The 19,477-nt window shown below is 31.6% G+C and overlaps 1 protein-coding gene across 1 annotated transcript; it reads right to left on the reverse strand.

The window, feature by feature from the left end:
- Window positions 1-7,966: 7,966 nt before the first annotated feature.
- On the reverse strand, window positions 7,967-18,469 carry LOC125820448 (2-oxoisovalerate dehydrogenase subunit alpha 1, mitochondrial-like). Its single transcript, XM_049499884.1, has 8 exons — window positions 18,335-18,469; window positions 17,279-17,461; window positions 9,660-9,817; window positions 9,368-9,467; window positions 9,108-9,219; window positions 8,708-8,847; window positions 8,222-8,404; window positions 7,967-8,134 (listed from the first exon to the last, which is right to left on the reverse strand). The coding sequence occupies exons 1-8, from the start codon at window positions 18,467-18,469 to the stop codon at window positions 7,967-7,969; spliced, it is 1,179 nt and encodes a 392-aa protein (XP_049355841.1).
- Between the last annotated feature and the right edge of the window lie 1,008 nt (window positions 18,470-19,477).

Consider the following 19,477-nt stretch of genomic DNA (forward strand, 5'->3'; position numbering starts at 1 on the left):
TCGGATATACAGGACTATTAAAATTAAAAATTCTCTAAGAGATTTTTAAATAATTTTAGGAATTAAAATTACACCTATGAAATTTTACAACTCAAAGTAAACAATATTACCACCAAATTAAAAGGAAATTAACATTTATGTACGTTAAATAGATGATAAATTAGGTGCAATTTTGGTATTTTTATTGTGTTTACTTTTGACGATATAAAATTATTTTTACACAGTGGATTATACTGTCATAACTAATTACCTGGAAAATAAAGCAGCCAACCTAAGTTAAATTACGTTGTTAATATAAACAAAATGTACACGATCAGTGTGTATATATATTATAAGTTAAATCCTTTGTTATTTGATAGTAGGAGTAAAATACAAAATTTAGTAAATAAATTTCTGAACCTAGATGATGGCCGATACACTCGAAAAATAAAAAAATGGATGCGGAGGACAATTTTTAGCTTAGATAGGAGATCACAACAACAATAACATATTCAGTATAATCTCATAAGCAGAGTTTGGAAGGATGGTGTGTAGTACGCAATCTTATCCCTATCTTGGGAAGATAGAGATGTTGTTTCCAATAGACTTTCTACTCCGATTAAGTATTTCAAAGTATAAATATGAAAAGGGAATACAAAAATAAAGAAATCATTATTATGTAAATAATGAAGAAAAGAAATGTCGTAACAATAAATAATATTATAACCAAAACAAATAAAATAGCATGTAATAATAAAAATTGAAGAACACTAATTTATCAACATGGAATATAATTGGTAGGGATGGCAATGGGGCGGGGCGAATGCTGGGCGGGGTGGGTTTAATGCTATGTGGGGAGGGGCGGGCTTAAGGTTGTGTGGGGCGGGTTGAAGTGGTTTTTTTTTTAAATTAATGCGGGGCGGGGTGGGTTGCGGGTATATGTGATTTTATGTGGGTTCAAATTTAATTTTAACTTTTTACACGTTATAAGAGTGCATGATAGAACATTATTTATTAAGATAATTTATATAAATTTACTAAAATATTCGAGATAGTATATGAAAATGGTTCAATAAAAAATAATACAATTTCTTACATGTTTTCCAATTGACCCCTAAAAAATAATTTTTTAAGTCACTATCCTATTAAATTAATACAACTTAATGAAAAAAAGAATTTATTGTTATGAATTTTATTTTTAGTATCAAACTTAACTAGAAAAAGAAAATATTAAAAAAATTATGCGGGGCGGGTTCATGCGGGGTGGATTTATGCTGGGAGAGATGGGTTGGGTTGAAAATGAAAAAAGTTGTTATGCGGAGCGGGGCGGGACGTATTAAAAAATTTGCAGACTAAGCTCAAGCCGCCCCACCCCATTGCCATCCCTAATAATTGGAGCTAGTATATATAACTAAAAAAGAAGTTGATAATTTAAAACGTTACTTGGTTCTCATCATGTTTAATATCAACATGATAATCCTCCTCCTCATAATAGCATTGTGGCTCTAGTTGCTTGGACTCAAAATAGGAAAATGGCTTTGAACCTCTAGGGTGAAGAAGAGATAAGGGACAAGCCCTTTGAATAAAATGGTTAAAGATTCTTCTTGATCTTGAAATCCAAATGGCCATTGGTGGTGTTTCTTAATTATATATGGAGAAATTAATGAAACCATAAAAAAGAGCTTGAAGATGGTGTTATATATATAGAACAATACTATACAATATACATGCAACTACTCCAATAATGGAGTTTCCTTCTTTGGAAATAATAATTAAGAGGCTTTGGTTATGAGTTTGAAAGTCACTGGGGCTAAATAGGCGGGAACCCATTAGCAAGGGGCGTATCTAAAGGGGGTTTCGTGAGTTCATGTGAATTTATCCCCTCTCTAGATCATATACAATAGTATTATATCTTTTGAAAATTACTTAAATATAAATGTGTGAATTCACGTTCGAAGTATCATATGATATGATGATAATTGAGTGTACCTCTCCAGGTGAAGTTAGAAATTTAAATCTTATATTCATGTTGTTTTGGGAGTAACACCTCTCCAAGTGGTTATCGGTAACACTTTTGGGGTTTCAATTATTTATTTTTTTATTTTGTTTTAATCCTTCAAAATTTTCAAATGTGTTACATTAGAAATTTCATTTAGCATTGTAAATTTTTTATATAATTAAATTAAATGTGTATATTATAATTTAAAACTACTACTAGTATATATTTTGGACCTATAATTTTTAAAATTTAACGGTCTAGTGTTAAGAACTTAGATGTCAAATCGATCAAATTTATATCTTAAATGCATATTTTCGTAGTAGTGCACTCATTCTCTCAAAATTCTGATACGTCTATGCCCATTACCAGTTCCTTAAAATTGACATCAATTTTCACTTAGACACCTCAAGTAGACCTTGTTCATTTTAAACACATGTAGTAGGCCTTCTTGTGTCATTTCAATATTTTTATTATATTCTCATATTCAGCATAAGCGCGTAATGACAAACGCCTCCTACATAAAAAATAAAAAAAATAGACAAATTTGTCAAAAAAAAACTTCACTTTTACTTATTTTTTCCCCTAGAGATCTCTAACCCTAGGGCTTCATCCCCTTTCTTCATCTTCTTCATGTGACTTCGTCTTCCCAAACTCCCATCAAGAACGGGAGAAAAATATTCATATTTTGTGCCTTGAATTTTTTTTTTTTTCTTTTCAATAATTTCTTTCCTTTTTTTATTTTTATTTCCGCTATTCCTTCTTCTCCACTATCTATATAATAAAACGGAGCGAGACGGGGCAAATTTTCAAAATATACTAAATGAAGTAGGACGGAACAAAGCGGGGCAAAATCTTAGTAGGTCAAGACTTGTCCTACCTAGCCCCACCCTAGCCACCCATTGGACATTTCTATACAAAACTAGATAACTGAAGGCCCGTATACGGGCCCAATATAATTACTTACAAATTTAATATCAATTCTTCATAGAGAAATTTTAAGTGTTTACTATTATTTTTTTATTATTTTTAAAGAATAAATTTGTTGACAAAAATATTAAATCGAATTTGATCAATATTTTTTTCCCCAATCAAACTCTTTGCATAAATAAAATAATGTAATAATGTAGATTAATTCAAAAACAAATTTCAGGTATTGTCGGTATTAATTATGGGAATATTTGTTATTTTGGTAATACTCATGATTTAAAATTTAATTTTCTTTTTACTATTGCATACTGATATAAATTTATATATTTTAAAAATAATTTATTTTTATATTAAATTGTTATATGTTATTTTCTTAAATGCCTATATTTTTTATTTACTGTTCACAAGTAAAAATTAGAATTAAGAAGCGCATCTCATTATTACATGAAGTTCAACGTGTAATTTATCTGAAATAATAACAAAAAAATGATTAGTAATTAGTATGACACACTATTTTCTTTATATTCCTTTCTCGTGTAGAATGATATAGAGTTAATAGGTTTTTTCTAGAATTCATATCAAATTTATATTTTCTTCATCTTAATTAATTTGTCTTACTTTTTAAAAAAATCTTTTATATATTTAAAAATTATTTAAAATATGTATAAATCACAATAATTAGAAATTTACAATATTTAGATGACATATAAAAAAATTAGGTTGACTCTCAAAATTCTAACAGTGACACGTAAACGAAGACACACAAAATAACATATATTATTTGAAATGATGTAAAAATACTATAAATCACAATAATTAGCAATTTAAGATATTTTAAAAACATATAATAAATTTGGTTGACTTTCAAAATTCTATTAATGTCTCATAAATTAGGACAGAGAAAGTAACATGAATTATTTGAAACTGACATAAAAAAAAATACTATAAATCACAATAATGAACAACTTAAATATCTAAGAGACATTATAAAGTTAGATGATAAAAATCTAATGTGATGTGACACCTCTCTTTGGCTAGGATTACCATTTATATTTTTTGTCAATTTCTTCTTTAAAAAAAATAATCAGAAAAATAGGTAAACTTAACTTTTCTCTTTCCTCATTATTACTACACTATTTATATCTTCCTAAGATTTCTCTTTCTCATTCTTTATTTTCCGTTTTTTTCCAAAATAATTATGCTTTTAAATTTTTCTGAAAATAACTACACTTACATTTTCTCTTTCGTCACTCATTTATATTATCCTACTATCTTTTATCTTTTCAAGATTCCTTCTTTTCTTTCTTTATTTAATTTAAAATATTTATAAATATTATTGTAATTAAAATATTACAAATGTAAATGTTATTTATATATATAAAATCTATAAAATTAGATATAAGCAAAGTTATTTTTATCTCTCTTTTTTCTCCTTTTTTGATTTTTATTTTTTATTTTTACAATTAATTAATATAAGAAATTCATCTTTATAACTCACACCTCTACATATTTATAAATGATATAGTCTTAATTATATTAATAAAATACTCATAACTATCTAATCTTTCATATTCATAACTTTCATTATTTAATTTTGCATATCTTAAAAGATGGGAGAAAAAATATTTACTTATTTAATTTTTTATAATTAAAAAACTATTTATTCAATTCAATCAATTTTTCACCTCCCTCCATAATTGTCTTCTTTATTAGAGATTTTAATATATATTCATGTCTTCATTCTCTTTCAATTTTTATAATTCTTAATTAATTTTATTAATGTGAGGTAATAATATATTAAAAATGGGTATTTTATTTCAATTTCTTTTATGATGTATATTTTTTAGATTAAATTTGTTCTAGAACATGATTAATGATTGATATTGTATAACTTTGAAAATTGTTTTAAAGTTTGTGGCTCAAAAATATAGGTAAAATTTGATTTTATAACAAGAAATTAAAATGAAAACAAGAACTCTCCTATTACAACTAAATGGTATACTCACGACTTTTTAATTACAGTGATTCAAGATTTTATGGCAATTTTATTGTCTACCCCACTTAAGTTCTTCTAAGAAAATATTAATTTGAACATGCGATTTCACATATTTTTTACCTTTTTATTATAATAATTCAAGATTTCATGACAATTTGTCTACTTTTCTTAAATTCATCTAAAAAGTTTTAATTTGAGTGTGTGAATGCACATATTTTAACTTTTCAAAACCATCTAAATTTATGTTGGTCTCGTAGTTTCCTATATTTAATGCATATTATGATAAATGTTATAATAATATGAAGCTTAGGTTAATTTCTTTAGATTTTGTAAGAAGTTTTGTAATGCCTTTTAAATTTATCCAGGTCATATTAGATGTTGGCTTATGTTGACGATATATTGCTCTGTACTTTCTACTATGTGTTACATGAAATTATAATTTAAATTATTTATTTAACATTTCGGAGAAATACCAAAAAAATAAAAATGATTTGGAGTTTACTTGTGCAAAGGAACTGTGACTCTTTTTAGTTTTGAGATCTACTTTTGAAAATTTCTTATATTATTCTAGGGTAAATAAAGTAGTGTATGGAAAGAAAGTTGATTTTTAAAATTAAGGCACTATCCATTAATCTTTTCCTTTTAGCCCATTATTGTGTTATATTCAATTAGTTTCAATTAATTGTATACAAAAGAAAAATTACACTGAACAATCAATTAACTAATAAAATTTCAATGAAAATATTTGTATTTGTAAGTCAAAAATTCGATTAGTGCCACATAAATAGGATAGATGAAGTAACATACATTATTTGAAACTGAGGTAAATAATAATGTAAATTATAATAATTAACAACTTAAAAATTTAAAAGATATATAATACAATAATTAACAACTTTTAATATTTGAAACAATTAAAAATTGACCGACTCTCTAAATTCTATTTGTATCACATATGACATAAATAATATTGTGAATCATAATAATTAACAACTTAATAATTTAAAATATATATAATACAAAAATTAATAACTTTTAATATTTAAAACAATTAAAAATTGACCGACTCTCCAAATTCAAATATATATATTGAAATTGACATAAATCATAATAATTAACAACTTAAAAATTTAAAAGATATATAATATTATGTTTTTGCTAATACGGAATGTTGTGTCTAGTGTGTATATTTATATATATAATAGCCTTTTATATGAAATTAATTGTTTTTCGTAAATATGATGAATATAAATTATTTATGAATTTAAGAAGGAATAACAAAATACAACAATTGAGTAGATTGAATGTTACACTACTTTAAGAAAAAGAAAAAAAAGTACTCTATATGATTTTTTAATGTTATAAGCTTATTAGTATATTAAAAAAAGTATGAAAATTACTGTGATAACTTAAAAGACAATAATGGGCCCTACATTTATAGAAGTCCGAGTGTTTTGTTTTACTCTTCCAATGTGTGGATAGCCACGTGGCCTTAAGAATAAGCTAGAATTTGGATGGTTTTTCTGGAATTTCAGTACTTCCTATGCACGAAGTACAATTGCTATTAAGCTGTACATTTTGCTTATTTACGGATTTGCCCTTGGTCGTCCTGGTCATCTTCACCTTTCTATATAATAGAAATATAGATGGAGCCCACAAAATATTACAAAAAATAAAATATATTTCTTAATTTAATGAACAAATGAGATCTAAAAAAAGGAAGTATATGCAAATGTTATTATTACCTTTGAGAGTAGAGAAGTTGTCACCGAATAAAAACTGTTTTTCAAAATATATATATATATATATATGCAACAAATTATTCTTCTTGCATAAAATAGAAAATAAAATAATACTGAAAAGATGGGTCGATGATCCATGCTAAAAAATATTGAAATGGTTTGATTATAGCATTTTTCCTATTCATCTTGCATAAAATAGAAAATAAGAAGAAGTTAAAAAGAAATGTTAAAAATTCATTGAACTAAGTGGATTGTCTATTTAGTTTATTCATTAACTAATACTTACGTTCATGTATATGTATTCTCTAGATGATATAAATCTCTTTGGGATAACAATGTATCTATTAATTTGATATTCAACATGGTGACATTTAGAGTGATTTCTCAACCTATAAATATAAATATCATTCACCATTATAAGATACACCTGAATAGAAGAAAAATATGTCATTCATCTACATATCTTATCTTCTTTTCTTTATAATAGTTATATTGTTCAATAAGCTTAATTTTACGATAAAATCAATTTCCGTTCTCTTTTATTTTTTATTTTTCAAACGAAAAAATCGAATCATATCTCTAGCTAGACTGTGTAACACGCATTAATAATATCATATAGATTTACCTAACAAAAGTTGAAATACAAACTAGGCATAATATATTTAAAATTAAGTTGAAAAGGAAAAAGGATCAAAATTATTCTTTATCTTTTAATATTATCTATCTAGCCAAATTTATCTATACTGTTGATACTATACGATCAAATTTATCTCTACCTTTAGCAAACTTTTAAAAATTTATCTTTTTTATATATTCAATAGAATATGCAACAAATTATAGTATCATGGTATATTGTAGGATACTTCAAATAGCAATGTAGCACATGAGACTTTTAGGCAGAAAACTTATTTAGATTAATGGCTATGTCATCATGAATTTCAAAAAGTGAATGATATTAGGACCATACTCCTAACCCTTCAAACATTAATATTTGGACAAAATAAACATAATGAAACAAGCTCATGTCAAAGTGGCACACTGTTTTAGAGAGGCCAACACGGTTGCAGATCAACCAATAAAACAAAGTTGAGGGATATTTTAGACCCTTTTCACTAAAAACTATGTTAAGGTACGTACATACAACATACATTTACAAAGAAGATAAACAGATTCAAACTTAATTCAACTTGGATAATTCGTGCAAATTCAGACTAAAGATACAAACGCGCACACCCACAACTGCATCGTATATTCATATTACATAGTGGACATTACTGGAATACAACGATACCAATTTCAAATCGATTTTTTTTCAATTGTAGCCTATATAGGTATATTAGTAGGATACTCATTTGGTCGTTTGTTTATCACGTCTCTAATATACCTCTCTTGTTCTTGAAGATGTAATGGGATTTGATCATAAACATCAGTAAACAAATCTGCCAAAGGAGGTTTCTCTGTTTCCTCAGCTTTTTCAAGTGCTTGCAACACCTACATTAAATTTTTTTAAAAATCAACAAATACTAGAATAGAACAAAAAGCAAATCAAATACATTTTAGGATTTTTGAATCTTGAACCTGCTCTTTTGTATTTCCCCGGAATTCTAGTTCCTCTTCATCACTCCACCAACCATTTTTCTGTATCCATTTTCTGAATCTGGCTACTGAGCATCGTCTTCTCCAGTACTCGATCTCCTCCCTGGATCGGTACTTGGTTGAATCATCAGATGATGAATGGTCGCTTACTCGATAAGCCATGGCCTAATTATAAGTGTTACAAAATGGAAGTTTTATAAGCATGAAACCTTATACGGAAATAATAGGAAGGGAATAGGGCCTGATATATTTCTCAACTTTGCGATTTAGAGTTGATATAGCCTTTCTTATAAAAGTGACACACATATACCGCTACTATTACACAAATGGCCCAGAGCCACTTTTGTAACGGTAGGGGTACGTATATGTGAGCCACTTTGTAACAGTAAAAGTATATGTGAGCCACTTTTGTAACGAGGGTATGTATATCAGGCATGTTTCCCTAATAGGAATAGCTGAATTTCACACCTCTACTATTATTGGCCTTTGTTCCTTTATTGCCATTTCGCGAGCTGCACGAATAGCACTATAAACTGCAAGGGCATCATTGCCATCCACTCGAATACTTCTAACGCCATAAGCTTGCCCTTTGATCGCGACCCCATCACCTACCATTGGAAAAATATTTAGGAGAAATGTAGCTTATGTTGTCTGAGATACGAACCATGTTTGATATGATGTAGTTAAGAGCCCGTTTGGATTGGCTGGTTTGACCAACTTTTAAGTCAATCCAAACATGCTCTAAGTCTTTTTCAGAGAAATAGATTTTGAATAACCAAACACGAGAAAATAACTTATTACATAGAAAACATTTTTCGTTGAATATCTTTCACCCTTAAAACAGATTGAATTGAGTCAAGGGGAATACTTCGTAATTGCTCTGCAACAGGGGTGCTAATGGCCCATCCATTGTTGCGGCATAGAAATATAATAGGAGCTTCAAGAACTGCCGCAAAATTCAAAGCAGCATGGAAATCTCCCTGAAAATAACTCAAACACAAACTCATTAAATAAAACTACTTTATCTTCTAAGCGAAAATGCCATAAATTATACTCCCTCCAATCTAGGAATAAATAGTTTCAGGGATAGCGCGAAGGGACTAGGGAGTAGTACTTATTCAAAATCACCTCACTAGTGGTACCATCACCAAAATAAGTGACAACACAAGCCTCTTTTTTATCCATTTTCAGCGCATAAGCCGCGCCTACAGCCTGTGGAAGCTGTGTGCTGGTGAAATGAACAATATAAGTAGTTTAATTAGACGATACAACAACAACAACAACATACTCGGTGTAATCCTACACATGGATCTGGAGAGGATGGTGTGTATGCAGTCTTACCCCTCGACTCAACTGAAACATATATATATATATAATTTGAATCAATCTTGTGCTAGGAAAAAGGTTAGAAGAGTCTTACGCGATAGGTGAAGAGACGGTGAAATAATTGAGCTTGTTAGAACCATAATGTATTGGCATTTGCCTGCCTTTTCCACTGTCACCCTTATTTCCAAGCAATTGACTGGTAAATTCTTGCAGGGTGAAGCCGCGCCATAACAGAACACCGGGTTCCCTGTACTGCAATCATAATAAAATTGTGTTTACATTTTCATCTAATGTTTTAAAAGGTAGGTGTGAGGTAGAGCGTTTTACATAACACGTAATAGGGGAGTCGAATTTATGTATAATGTAAAGATATGACATTTGGGCCTAACTCAACTCAAAAGCTAGCTCATGAGGGAAGGTTTGTTCAAGTCCATATAAGGAGACCAAATTCCAATACATCTTGACACTCCCCCGCACATCCAACTAGCTCATGAGGGGAAGTTTGTCCAAGTCTATGTAAGGAGACCAAATTCCAATACATCCTAACACTCCCCGCACGCCCATACCTCAATTGGAGCGTGAACACTTCTAAATAGGGGCCCATCATTGTTAGCAATCTGTGTTAAAAACCAATATTACTGATTCAACAAACTTTGCAGAAATACGAAGTTACCAAAGTTTATCCGAACCAGTGAAGAAACAGATGAACAGAAATTAATTCAACAACAAAACTAAAATCTGTAAAACATACCAGAATCTAGAAAAACAAAACGGAAAATATCAAGCCCACTGAATACACAGTGTCCCATTAAGGAAATTATTCCCCTCTAGTAGCCGAGGTTTGATTTGGAATATATCCTCCCAGGATAGAATGATCTCAATCACCAGTGTATTGATACCCAAAACGCTGGTGTCAGCGAACCACTCAACAACAGTAAAGTACACGAAGAAATTTGTGCAGAAGAAAAAGAAGAAGAAATCAGAAATTTTCGTAAGGAAAAAGTCTGAAGAATCAATGGTATTTATAGCCAAGAGAAATTGATTCTGAAAGGTTGCAACCTTTTAGAATCCACACGACCATTAATGAAAGTTTGCAGCTAAAGCCAAAGCCGAAGCCGAGCCGAGTGAGCGACAACAACGACGGCGCGAGGGGGGTCCCTCTTTCCAACCCTTCTAACAATTAATAGAAGTGCTTCTCTATTTAAACTCTTCTATTTTTCTTTCCACTACCGATGAAGGACAAATGTCTTTTTACTAAAGCATAAGAGGACTTTTCAAGTTCCCAACTTTTCAAGTTCCTCTCTTTTCATCTTCCCTCCATTTCCCATTAACTCTTGCTATATACCCAACAATCCCCCACATGAATGTGGAATGGTTATAATATAAGGAATGCACGAACGAGTGTGTACTTTACAAGCAAGAATCAATTGCATCTGAATAAGTAAGTTTTCCCTTGGACTTTCCGTAGTGAACATATGTCGGATATAGTCGGTCACTCGGTAGATGAGATATCTTTGAACCGTCGAGTTTTGGTGTATACCTAGACAACCATATGTCACACAATTAACCCTTTACCGTTTATGGTTCTTACTGTTGTGTTCGTTTCAGCCATGAACACCTCCTGGTTTCATGAGTGTATAAAGAATAGGCTTTTGACATAAAATTCTCTTTGAAGTGGCTTACACTTCACACTCACATAGGTGATTTCTAATCGTGTCATCTCGTAAATACACTATTTGGTCAAATCTGCCAAACTTAGCAAATCATTAAAAACTTTAAGCTTTATTAACTCATTAACAAGCCTTAAAGTCTTAACCTTGTTCCTGAACATTGTCTTCATCATGAGAATGGATTGAGTTGATTGACAACAAGGTTGTCTTAACCCTTAGGCCACTAAAGCCATCGCTTGGGGCCCCATATATTTTGGGGCCCCCATTTTAAAAAACAATTACTTATATATGTTATTTAAAAAATAATTATTATATGTACTATGAGTGTTATGATTTCTACTAAGGAAATTGCATATGAGATGAAAATCTGAATTTCGTTAGAAACAATTTGATGAAAATGTGGATAGCGAAATCACAAAGTCCCTTGAAGAACCTTTTAGAATTGATTGTTTTATATATGTAGAGTAGATCAAACCATTTTTTCACTTCAAAATAGATTTGAACCAATTGAAACATATGGACATATTTTTGATTTCTTATTTAGTGGTAAAATATTGAGATCACTAGATGATGAGAATTTTAAAAAAAAATTGTCTTAACCTTGAACTTTCTTTATCATGTGATAGTTATTATGATATTGATGGTTTAGATTCATTTTTTCAATTAAAAGTGTTAAGGGAAATAAACAAGTAGAAGATAATGATCTAATTAAAATTCTCAAACAAATAAAAAGACTTGATTATTTTCCAAATACTCATATTGCTTATAGAATAATGTTAACAGTTCCTGTAACTATTGCCTCAGCCGAAAGAAGTTTTTGCGAAATTAAAATTGATTAAATCTTCTTTAAGATCAACAATGTCTAAAGAGAAATTTAATGAATCAGCTATATCATCATTTGAAAAGAAATTATTAAAACAAATTGATTATAATACCGTATTTAATGACTTCACATCTAAAATAGCTAGAAAAGTAGATATTAAATAAAAGTATATATGATGAAAAAAAATTAGGGCCCCTCTCTTAAGTTTCACTTTAGTCCCCAATGTTGTTGAGTCGGCCCTGATTGACAATGTCGAACCGTCAGTCACAACTTTATTTTTCTCCTTGAATCTAGCTCTTGGGATCTCCAGTCTGCTAGATAGAGTTACTGCCATGCTGACTTGTCCTAAGCCGTAAACCCATTATCTCTTGACTTCACATAGTCAATTGTGATAATTTCACTATAGAGCAGTTGTCTTACGGTGTTATGTCTCTGTCATATATGACGAGACTTCCCGTTGTACATGACGCTCCTTGCCCTACCTATTGTTGCTTGACTATCACAATGTATGCAAATAGGTCCCACAGGTTTGGGCCAGAATGGAATATCCTCTAAGAAATTCCAAAGCCATTCAACTTCTTCACCAGCCTTATCTAAAGCAATAAATTTAGATTTAATTGTGGAGCGAGCGATACATGTCTGTTTGGACGATTTCCAAGAGACTGCTCCTCCACCAAGTGTAAACACATAACCACTTGTGGATTTTACTTCATTTGACCCGGTGATCCAATTTGCATCACTATATCCTTCAATCACAACAGGATATTTATTATAATGCAAAGCATAGTGTTGTGTATGTTTCAGATACCCCAACACACATTTCATTGCCATCCAGTGAGTTTGATTCTAATTACTAGTGAACCGACTCAGTTTGCTAATAGCACATGCTATATTTGATCGCGTACAATTCATAATATATATCAAACTCCCCAACACTCTGGCTGGCATATCTCACTTGAGAGTCACTTTCACCTACATTCTTTGGAAATGTAAAGCTTAAATCAATTGGAGTTTTGACAACATTGAAATTCAAGTACTTGAACTTAGCCAATACTCTTTCAATATAATGAGATTGAGATAATGCTAGTCCCTAAGGAGTTTTGAGAATCCTGATCTCTAAGATCAAATCAGCAACTCCTAAGTCCTTCATATCGAACTTGCTGAATAGCATGCGCTTAGTAGCATTTATATCGTCAATATCTTTACTCATTCTTAACATGTCATCAACATACAGACAAACAATGACTTCATGATTCAGAACTTTTTTAATGTAAACACATTTATCACATTCGTTAATCTTAAATCCATTTGCCAACATTATTTGGTCAAATTTAGCATGCCATTGTTTGGGTGCTTTCTTGAGCCCATAAAGCAATTTCACAAGTCTACACACTTTCTCTTCTTTACCAGGAACCACAAACCCTTCAGGTTGTTCCATGTAAATTTCTTCCTCCAACTCTCCATTTAAGAAGGTTGTCTTTACATCAATTTGGTGGATTTTAAGATCATGCACTACCGCTAGTGCTATTAACATCCTAATTGATGTTATCCTTGTTACTGGAGAGTATGTATCAAAGTAGTCCAGACCTTCCTTTTGTCTGTATCCTTTGACTATAAGTCTAGCCTTATATTTGTCAATAGTCCCATTGGCTTTCATTTTCCTTTTAAAGATCCATTTTGATCCTAAATGTTTATTTCCTGGAGGAAGTTCAATCAATTCCCAAGTATGATTTCTTAAAATTGATTCGATCTTACTATTGACTGCTTCTTTTTAATAGATTGACTCAGATAAAGACATAGTTGTTTTAAATGTTGGAGGCTCATTTTCAAGTAAGAATGCCACAAAATCTGGTCCGAAAGAAGTAGATTTCCATTGGCGATTACTACGCCTAGGATCCTCATTAGGTAGTGTATTTTCCGTTGATTCTTCCTGTGGTCGTTTAGGTCTTTCACTTGTCGACTCACATTCAGTTTTATACGGATAAATGTGTTCAAAGAACTCAATGTTATCTGAATCAATTATCCTATTAACATGAATCTCAGGATTTTCAGATTTGTGAACCAAAAACCGGCAGACCTTATTGTTTACAGTTACATCCAATAAATACACAATCCACTGTTTTGGGTCTAATTTTCACCCTCTTCGATAAAGGAACCTCTACCTTGGCTAGACACCTCCACATTTTGAAATATTTCAAGTTAAGTTTCCTTCCTTTCCACAACTCATATGGAATTGATTGTGTTTTGCTACGGGGTACCCTATTGAGTATCTTATTAGCCGTAAAGATGGCTTCCCCACAAAGGTTTCGGGTGAACCAGAACTGATTATCAAGGCATTCATCATTTCTTTTAATGTTCTGTTCTTCCGTTCTGCCAAACCATTTGACTGTGGTGTATAGGGTGCAGTAGTTTGATGAATAATACCATATTCCAAACATATCTCTGCAAAAGGAGATTCGTATTCTCTACCCCTATCACTCCAAATCATTTTTATCTTTAGATTCAATTGATTCTCCACTTCATTTTTGTATTGCTTAAATGCATCAATTGCTTCATCCTTACTATTAAACAAATATACATAACAAAATCAAGTGCAATCGTCAATAAAAGTTATAAAATACTTTTTCCCACCACGAGATGGTGTCGACTTCATATCGCATATATCTGTGTGAATTAAGTCTAAAGGTTTTGAATTTCTTTCAACAGACTGATAAGAATATTTAACAAACTTACTTTCTACACAAATTTCGCATTTGAAATTAGGCAATACTTGTAAAGTAATCAATTTTCACAAGACTTTGTAATTTACATGTCCCAAACGGGCATGCCATAAATCATTTGACTCTAATAAGTAAACAGAAGCAAAATTCTTATTAATACTGTCAACAACCATTACATTCAATTTGAAGAGGCCCTTAGTGAGGTAGCCTCACTAGCCCTTTCCTAAGAACATCTTATTCTTACTTATTACATCTTTGTCACTAACAAGGACACACTTAAATCCATTCTTAACGAGTAGTGTAGCAGAAATTAAATTGTTCCTAATAGTAGGAACGTGCAGAACGTTGTTCAGAGTCAACACCTTGCCGAATGTCATCTTCAACATAACTTTCCCAGTTCCTGCAATCCTTGCTGTTGTTGTGTTCCCCATGAACAAATCTTCATCGTACTCAGCAGGAGTGTACGTTGCAAAGGCTTAATTCGCAGAGCAAATATGTTGAGTGGCACCTGAGTCGGGAAACCACTCCTTGGAATTTCCAACTAAGTTGCACTCCGAGATCATTACACATAGGTCATCTGCATCTTTCATCTCTTCCACGATGTTTACTTGACTTTTGCCTTTGTCTTTGTCCTTTCTTTGGGCACGACAATCAGAAGACTTGTGACCAGCCTTACCACAGTTGTAACAGTTGCCCTTGAATTTCTTCTTGGCCTATTCTGATTTATGTCCGTTGGACTTCTTTCTCTTCTTGCTTTTAGTAGGAGCTTTTTCAACAATATTAACTTTAATTATTGTCAAACTCTTACGAGACTTCTTTTCGGCGGTCTTGTTATCTTCTTCAATCTTGAGCTGAATCACAAGATCTTCAAGCTTTATTTCCGTACGTTTGTGTTTTAGATAATTCTTGAAATCGTTCCACGAAGGAGGTAACTTGTCAATCATTGCAGCCACTTGAAATCTTCATTTACTACCATATCCTCAACAATCAGATCATGGAAAATAAGTTGAAGTTCCTGCACTTGTGATCCAACAGTTTTACTATCTGACATTTTATAGTCTAAAAACTTTGCGACCACAAACTTTTTCAAGCATGCATCTTCTGTTTTATATTTCTTCTCAAGTGCATCCCACAATTCTTTCGAAGTTGTCATTGCACTATAGACATTATATAAGTCATCTTCTAAAGCACTCAAAGTGTAGCCCTTACATAGAAAGTTTGCCTGCTTCCATGCTTCAATAATCATGAATTTTTTTCTGTCTAGTATTTCAATAGCAGGCACTGGAGTTACTTCATTGGTAAATTTCTGCAGACCAAGAGTGATAAGCCAGAAAAATACCCGTTGCTGCCATCCTTTGAAATTCACACTAGAGAATTTTCTCGATTTCTCTGTTGATGGTACAACAGTTCAGGTTGGTGCATCAACAGCCACCGTCACATTATCATTTGCCATTTCAGAATAAAAATCTATAAAAAATAGAAATTGATACATATGACTCAGTAAGCAATAACTTAAATTGCAAACTTAATATGAGTGTAAAACCACGAAGGTTTTTGTCTCCACCATAAACACAGATTAAAATAAAATAAATGATTTCCTTAAGATTGTTAGCAATCTGTGCTAAAAACCAATATTACTGATTCAACAAACTTTGTAGAAACACGAAGTTACCAAAGTTTATCCGAACCAGTGACGAAAAAGATGACCATAAATTAATTCAACAAGAAAACTAAAATCTGTAAAACATACCAAAATTTGGAAAAAACAGAACGGAAAAGATCAAGTCCACTGAATGCACAGTGTCCCCTTAAGGAAATATTCCCCTCTAGTATCTGAGGCTTGATTTGGAATATATCCTCCCAGGATAGAATGATCTCAATCACCAGTGTATTGATACCCAAAACGCTGGTGTCAGCGAACCACTCAACAACAATAAAGTACACAAAGAATGTTTCGGTTAATTAACTAATTGATTGAAATGTTTTGGCCATTTAATTTAATTTAATTAATTAAATAAATAATTAACTAAATAATTAAAACAAACTTTGTCCAAAAAATAATCTCTCGATCATTTTCCAATGCCGAAGTCGAGCGACGACGACGGCGCGAGGGGGGTCCCTCTTTCCAACCCTTTTAACAATTAATAGAAGTGTTTCTCTATTTAAACTCTTCTTTTTTCTTTCCACCACCGATGAGGGACAAATGCGTATTTTACTAAAGCATAAGAGACTTTTCAAGTTCCTCTCTTTTCATCTTCCTTCCATTTCCCATTAACTCTTGCTATATACCCAACAATCATCGGTGAACAACAAATTGAAATGGGTCTGGCTCGAATACCATGTAAAGATATGACACTTGAGCCTAACTCAACCCCAAAAGCTAGATCACATACTCACATTTCTGCTTGATTTTAGTTTTATTCAACTAAAAAAGGTGATTTTATGAGATAATAACCATTAGTTGAGGACCGTCAGAAAAATAAGACAGTAAAAAATTTACCTGAGGCAAGACAATGTCATCTGTGGTGAGAGCAGCAGCAGAAGCTATGTTAATGACTTCTTCTCCAACACTGGTCATATAAAAGGATAACCTCCCTTGTTTTTTCGCTTCATCAAAAATGTTGTCCATTATTTGAAGGGTCACCATTGTACTATACATCTTCACTGCCAAATCTCTCCTCACCTAACAAAGCACCAAACCACATGTCATGCAGGGCACGCGCACGGTTGAATCTTGTGGTTATAAATAGGTCATGCAGGAAGTCGGAATTAAAGATATTACGTATATAGTAAGACATACAAATGATTAATACCCTGCAGTTTGTTATGTATTAGTTATACATAGATTGAAAATCCTACCAAATAAAGAATTAAATAGGGATAAGGCATAAGTACCCCTAGTCTATGACTGAAATCTCAGAGACACGCCTTAACTAAACTAAGATCTTATTACCCCTGATCTCATTTTTAAATAATTTTGTACACCTTTTTGGCCTACATGACCTCCAAACATCTATCACGCGCCTCAACAAAGTGGAGTCACGGAGTGTGCCACGTAAGTCAAAAAGTGTATAAAATTACAAAAAAAGAATGAGATCAAGGGGTAATATAAGGCCTTAGTTTTATTAAAGTGTGCTTCTGGAATTTCAATCATAGTGTAGGGGGATACTTATGTCTTATCCCAATTAAATAATACTCCATCCGTTTCACAAAGAATGGTCTAGTTTGACTTGGCACGGAGTTTAAGAAAATAAAGAAGACTTTTGAATCTTGTGGTCCTAAATTAAAGTTATGTCAAATGTACAAAATTGTCCTTTAATCTTGTGGCCTTAAACATGCCACATGAAAAGCTGAGATTAAAATGTTACCAAAAATAGAAAGAGATCATTCTTTTTGAAACAAACTAAAAAGGAAAGGAGTTCATTCTTTTTTAAACGAAGGGAGTACTACGACTAATGCATGTTTAGATTTTCTAATACATCCTACCAAACGACCCGTTATTGATTTAGTACAGATACAATGTAGGAGAAGTTTTTCCTGAATTAAAATTAATTACCTGTTCAAATACACTGCCTGGAATTGGAGAGCCATTATTGTCAAGGACTCTATAACAAGCTAACCTTATTTCTGATGACTCTGGAATGAATTTCATTTGAGAAACAAATGGAATTTTTCCTCCTGGGAAATCCATGGCCTGTTAAAAAGATAGTATTATCTAAAAAATTCATCAAAATGATGAAAATCATTAAATATTAAATATAAAACAAAGAAATGCCGATCGTGCTTGACTTGGACTGAGATGGTCAGGCTAGCTCATGTGACCTCAACGTCAATAAGGAATGCAATCAACATGGATTGTGGTAGGATGATTGGGATCTCTCCACATTAACTAGAAGTCTCGGGACATTACTAGAAACAAAGATTTTTCCCACCACAAATCAGTAGAAAAATTTATGTTGTAGAATATGATTTTCCCACTCATCTCTCAGTACCGAATCAGCTCACTAGAAAAATCCATGATGGGAAACAAATTGTCACTGAAATAGTGACAAATTTCCTAATTTTCCATAGGAAAACATTATTTGTTTCCCACCATGCTACAACAAATAATATGATAACCATAGCAAAAAAGACAGTATGTTATGATAACATCGAATAACATTAACTAATCAACATGAAATAAAAATGGAGATATAATTAGACAAAATTGTGTAGTTAATAAATAGCAAAAATTTCATGCTAATCCCATTTCGCTACAGATTAGCAAGGGGTTATAAGATAACTAGCAAAAGATTTTTAGCTACAAATTAGCTAGGAATTACTAACAAATTTGATAGCTAATTTCATGTTATCACCATAGTAGTGATAGTATATTATATAACTAAAAAAGAAGTTGATAAATTAAAACATTACTTGGTTCTCATCATGTTTAATATCAACATGACAATGAAACTCCTCCTCATGATAGCATTGTGGCTCTTGTTGCTTGGACTCAAAATAGGAAAATGGCCTTGAACCTCTTGGGTGAAGAAGAGACAAAGGACAAGCCCTTTGAACAAAATGGTTAAAGATTCTTCTTGATCTTGAAATCCAAATGGCCATTGGTGGTATTTCTTAATTTTGATGAAACTAATGGGGGAAAAAAGAGCTTTGAAGATGGTGTTTTTATTTATATAGAGAAGAATACTAGACATGCAAT

Source organism: Solanum verrucosum, unplaced genomic scaffold (genome assembly GCF_900185275.1).
Source record: "Solanum verrucosum unplaced genomic scaffold, falcon-dt-bn FXZP01000229.1, whole genome shotgun sequence".
Lineage (NCBI taxonomy): Eukaryota > Viridiplantae > Streptophyta > Magnoliopsida > Solanales > Solanaceae > Solanum > Solanum verrucosum.

What these genes read in the sequence shown, in the direction of transcription:
- LOC125820448 (XM_049499884.1), bottom strand. Translation starts at nt 18,469, where the DNA reads ATGGATTTCCCAGGAGGAAAAATTCCATTTGTTTCTCAAATGAAATTC. An exon ending in CAGGCAGTGTATTTGAACAG is followed by an intron (nt 17,462 to 18,334) that starts GTAATTAATTTT and finishes GTGCTTTGTTAG; the next exon opens with GTGAGGAGAGATTTGGCAGT. An exon ending in TGTTGCAGAGCAATTACGAA is followed by an intron (nt 8,848 to 9,107) that starts GTATTCCCCTTG and finishes TTCCAATGGTAG; the next exon opens with GTGATGGGGTCGCGATCAAA.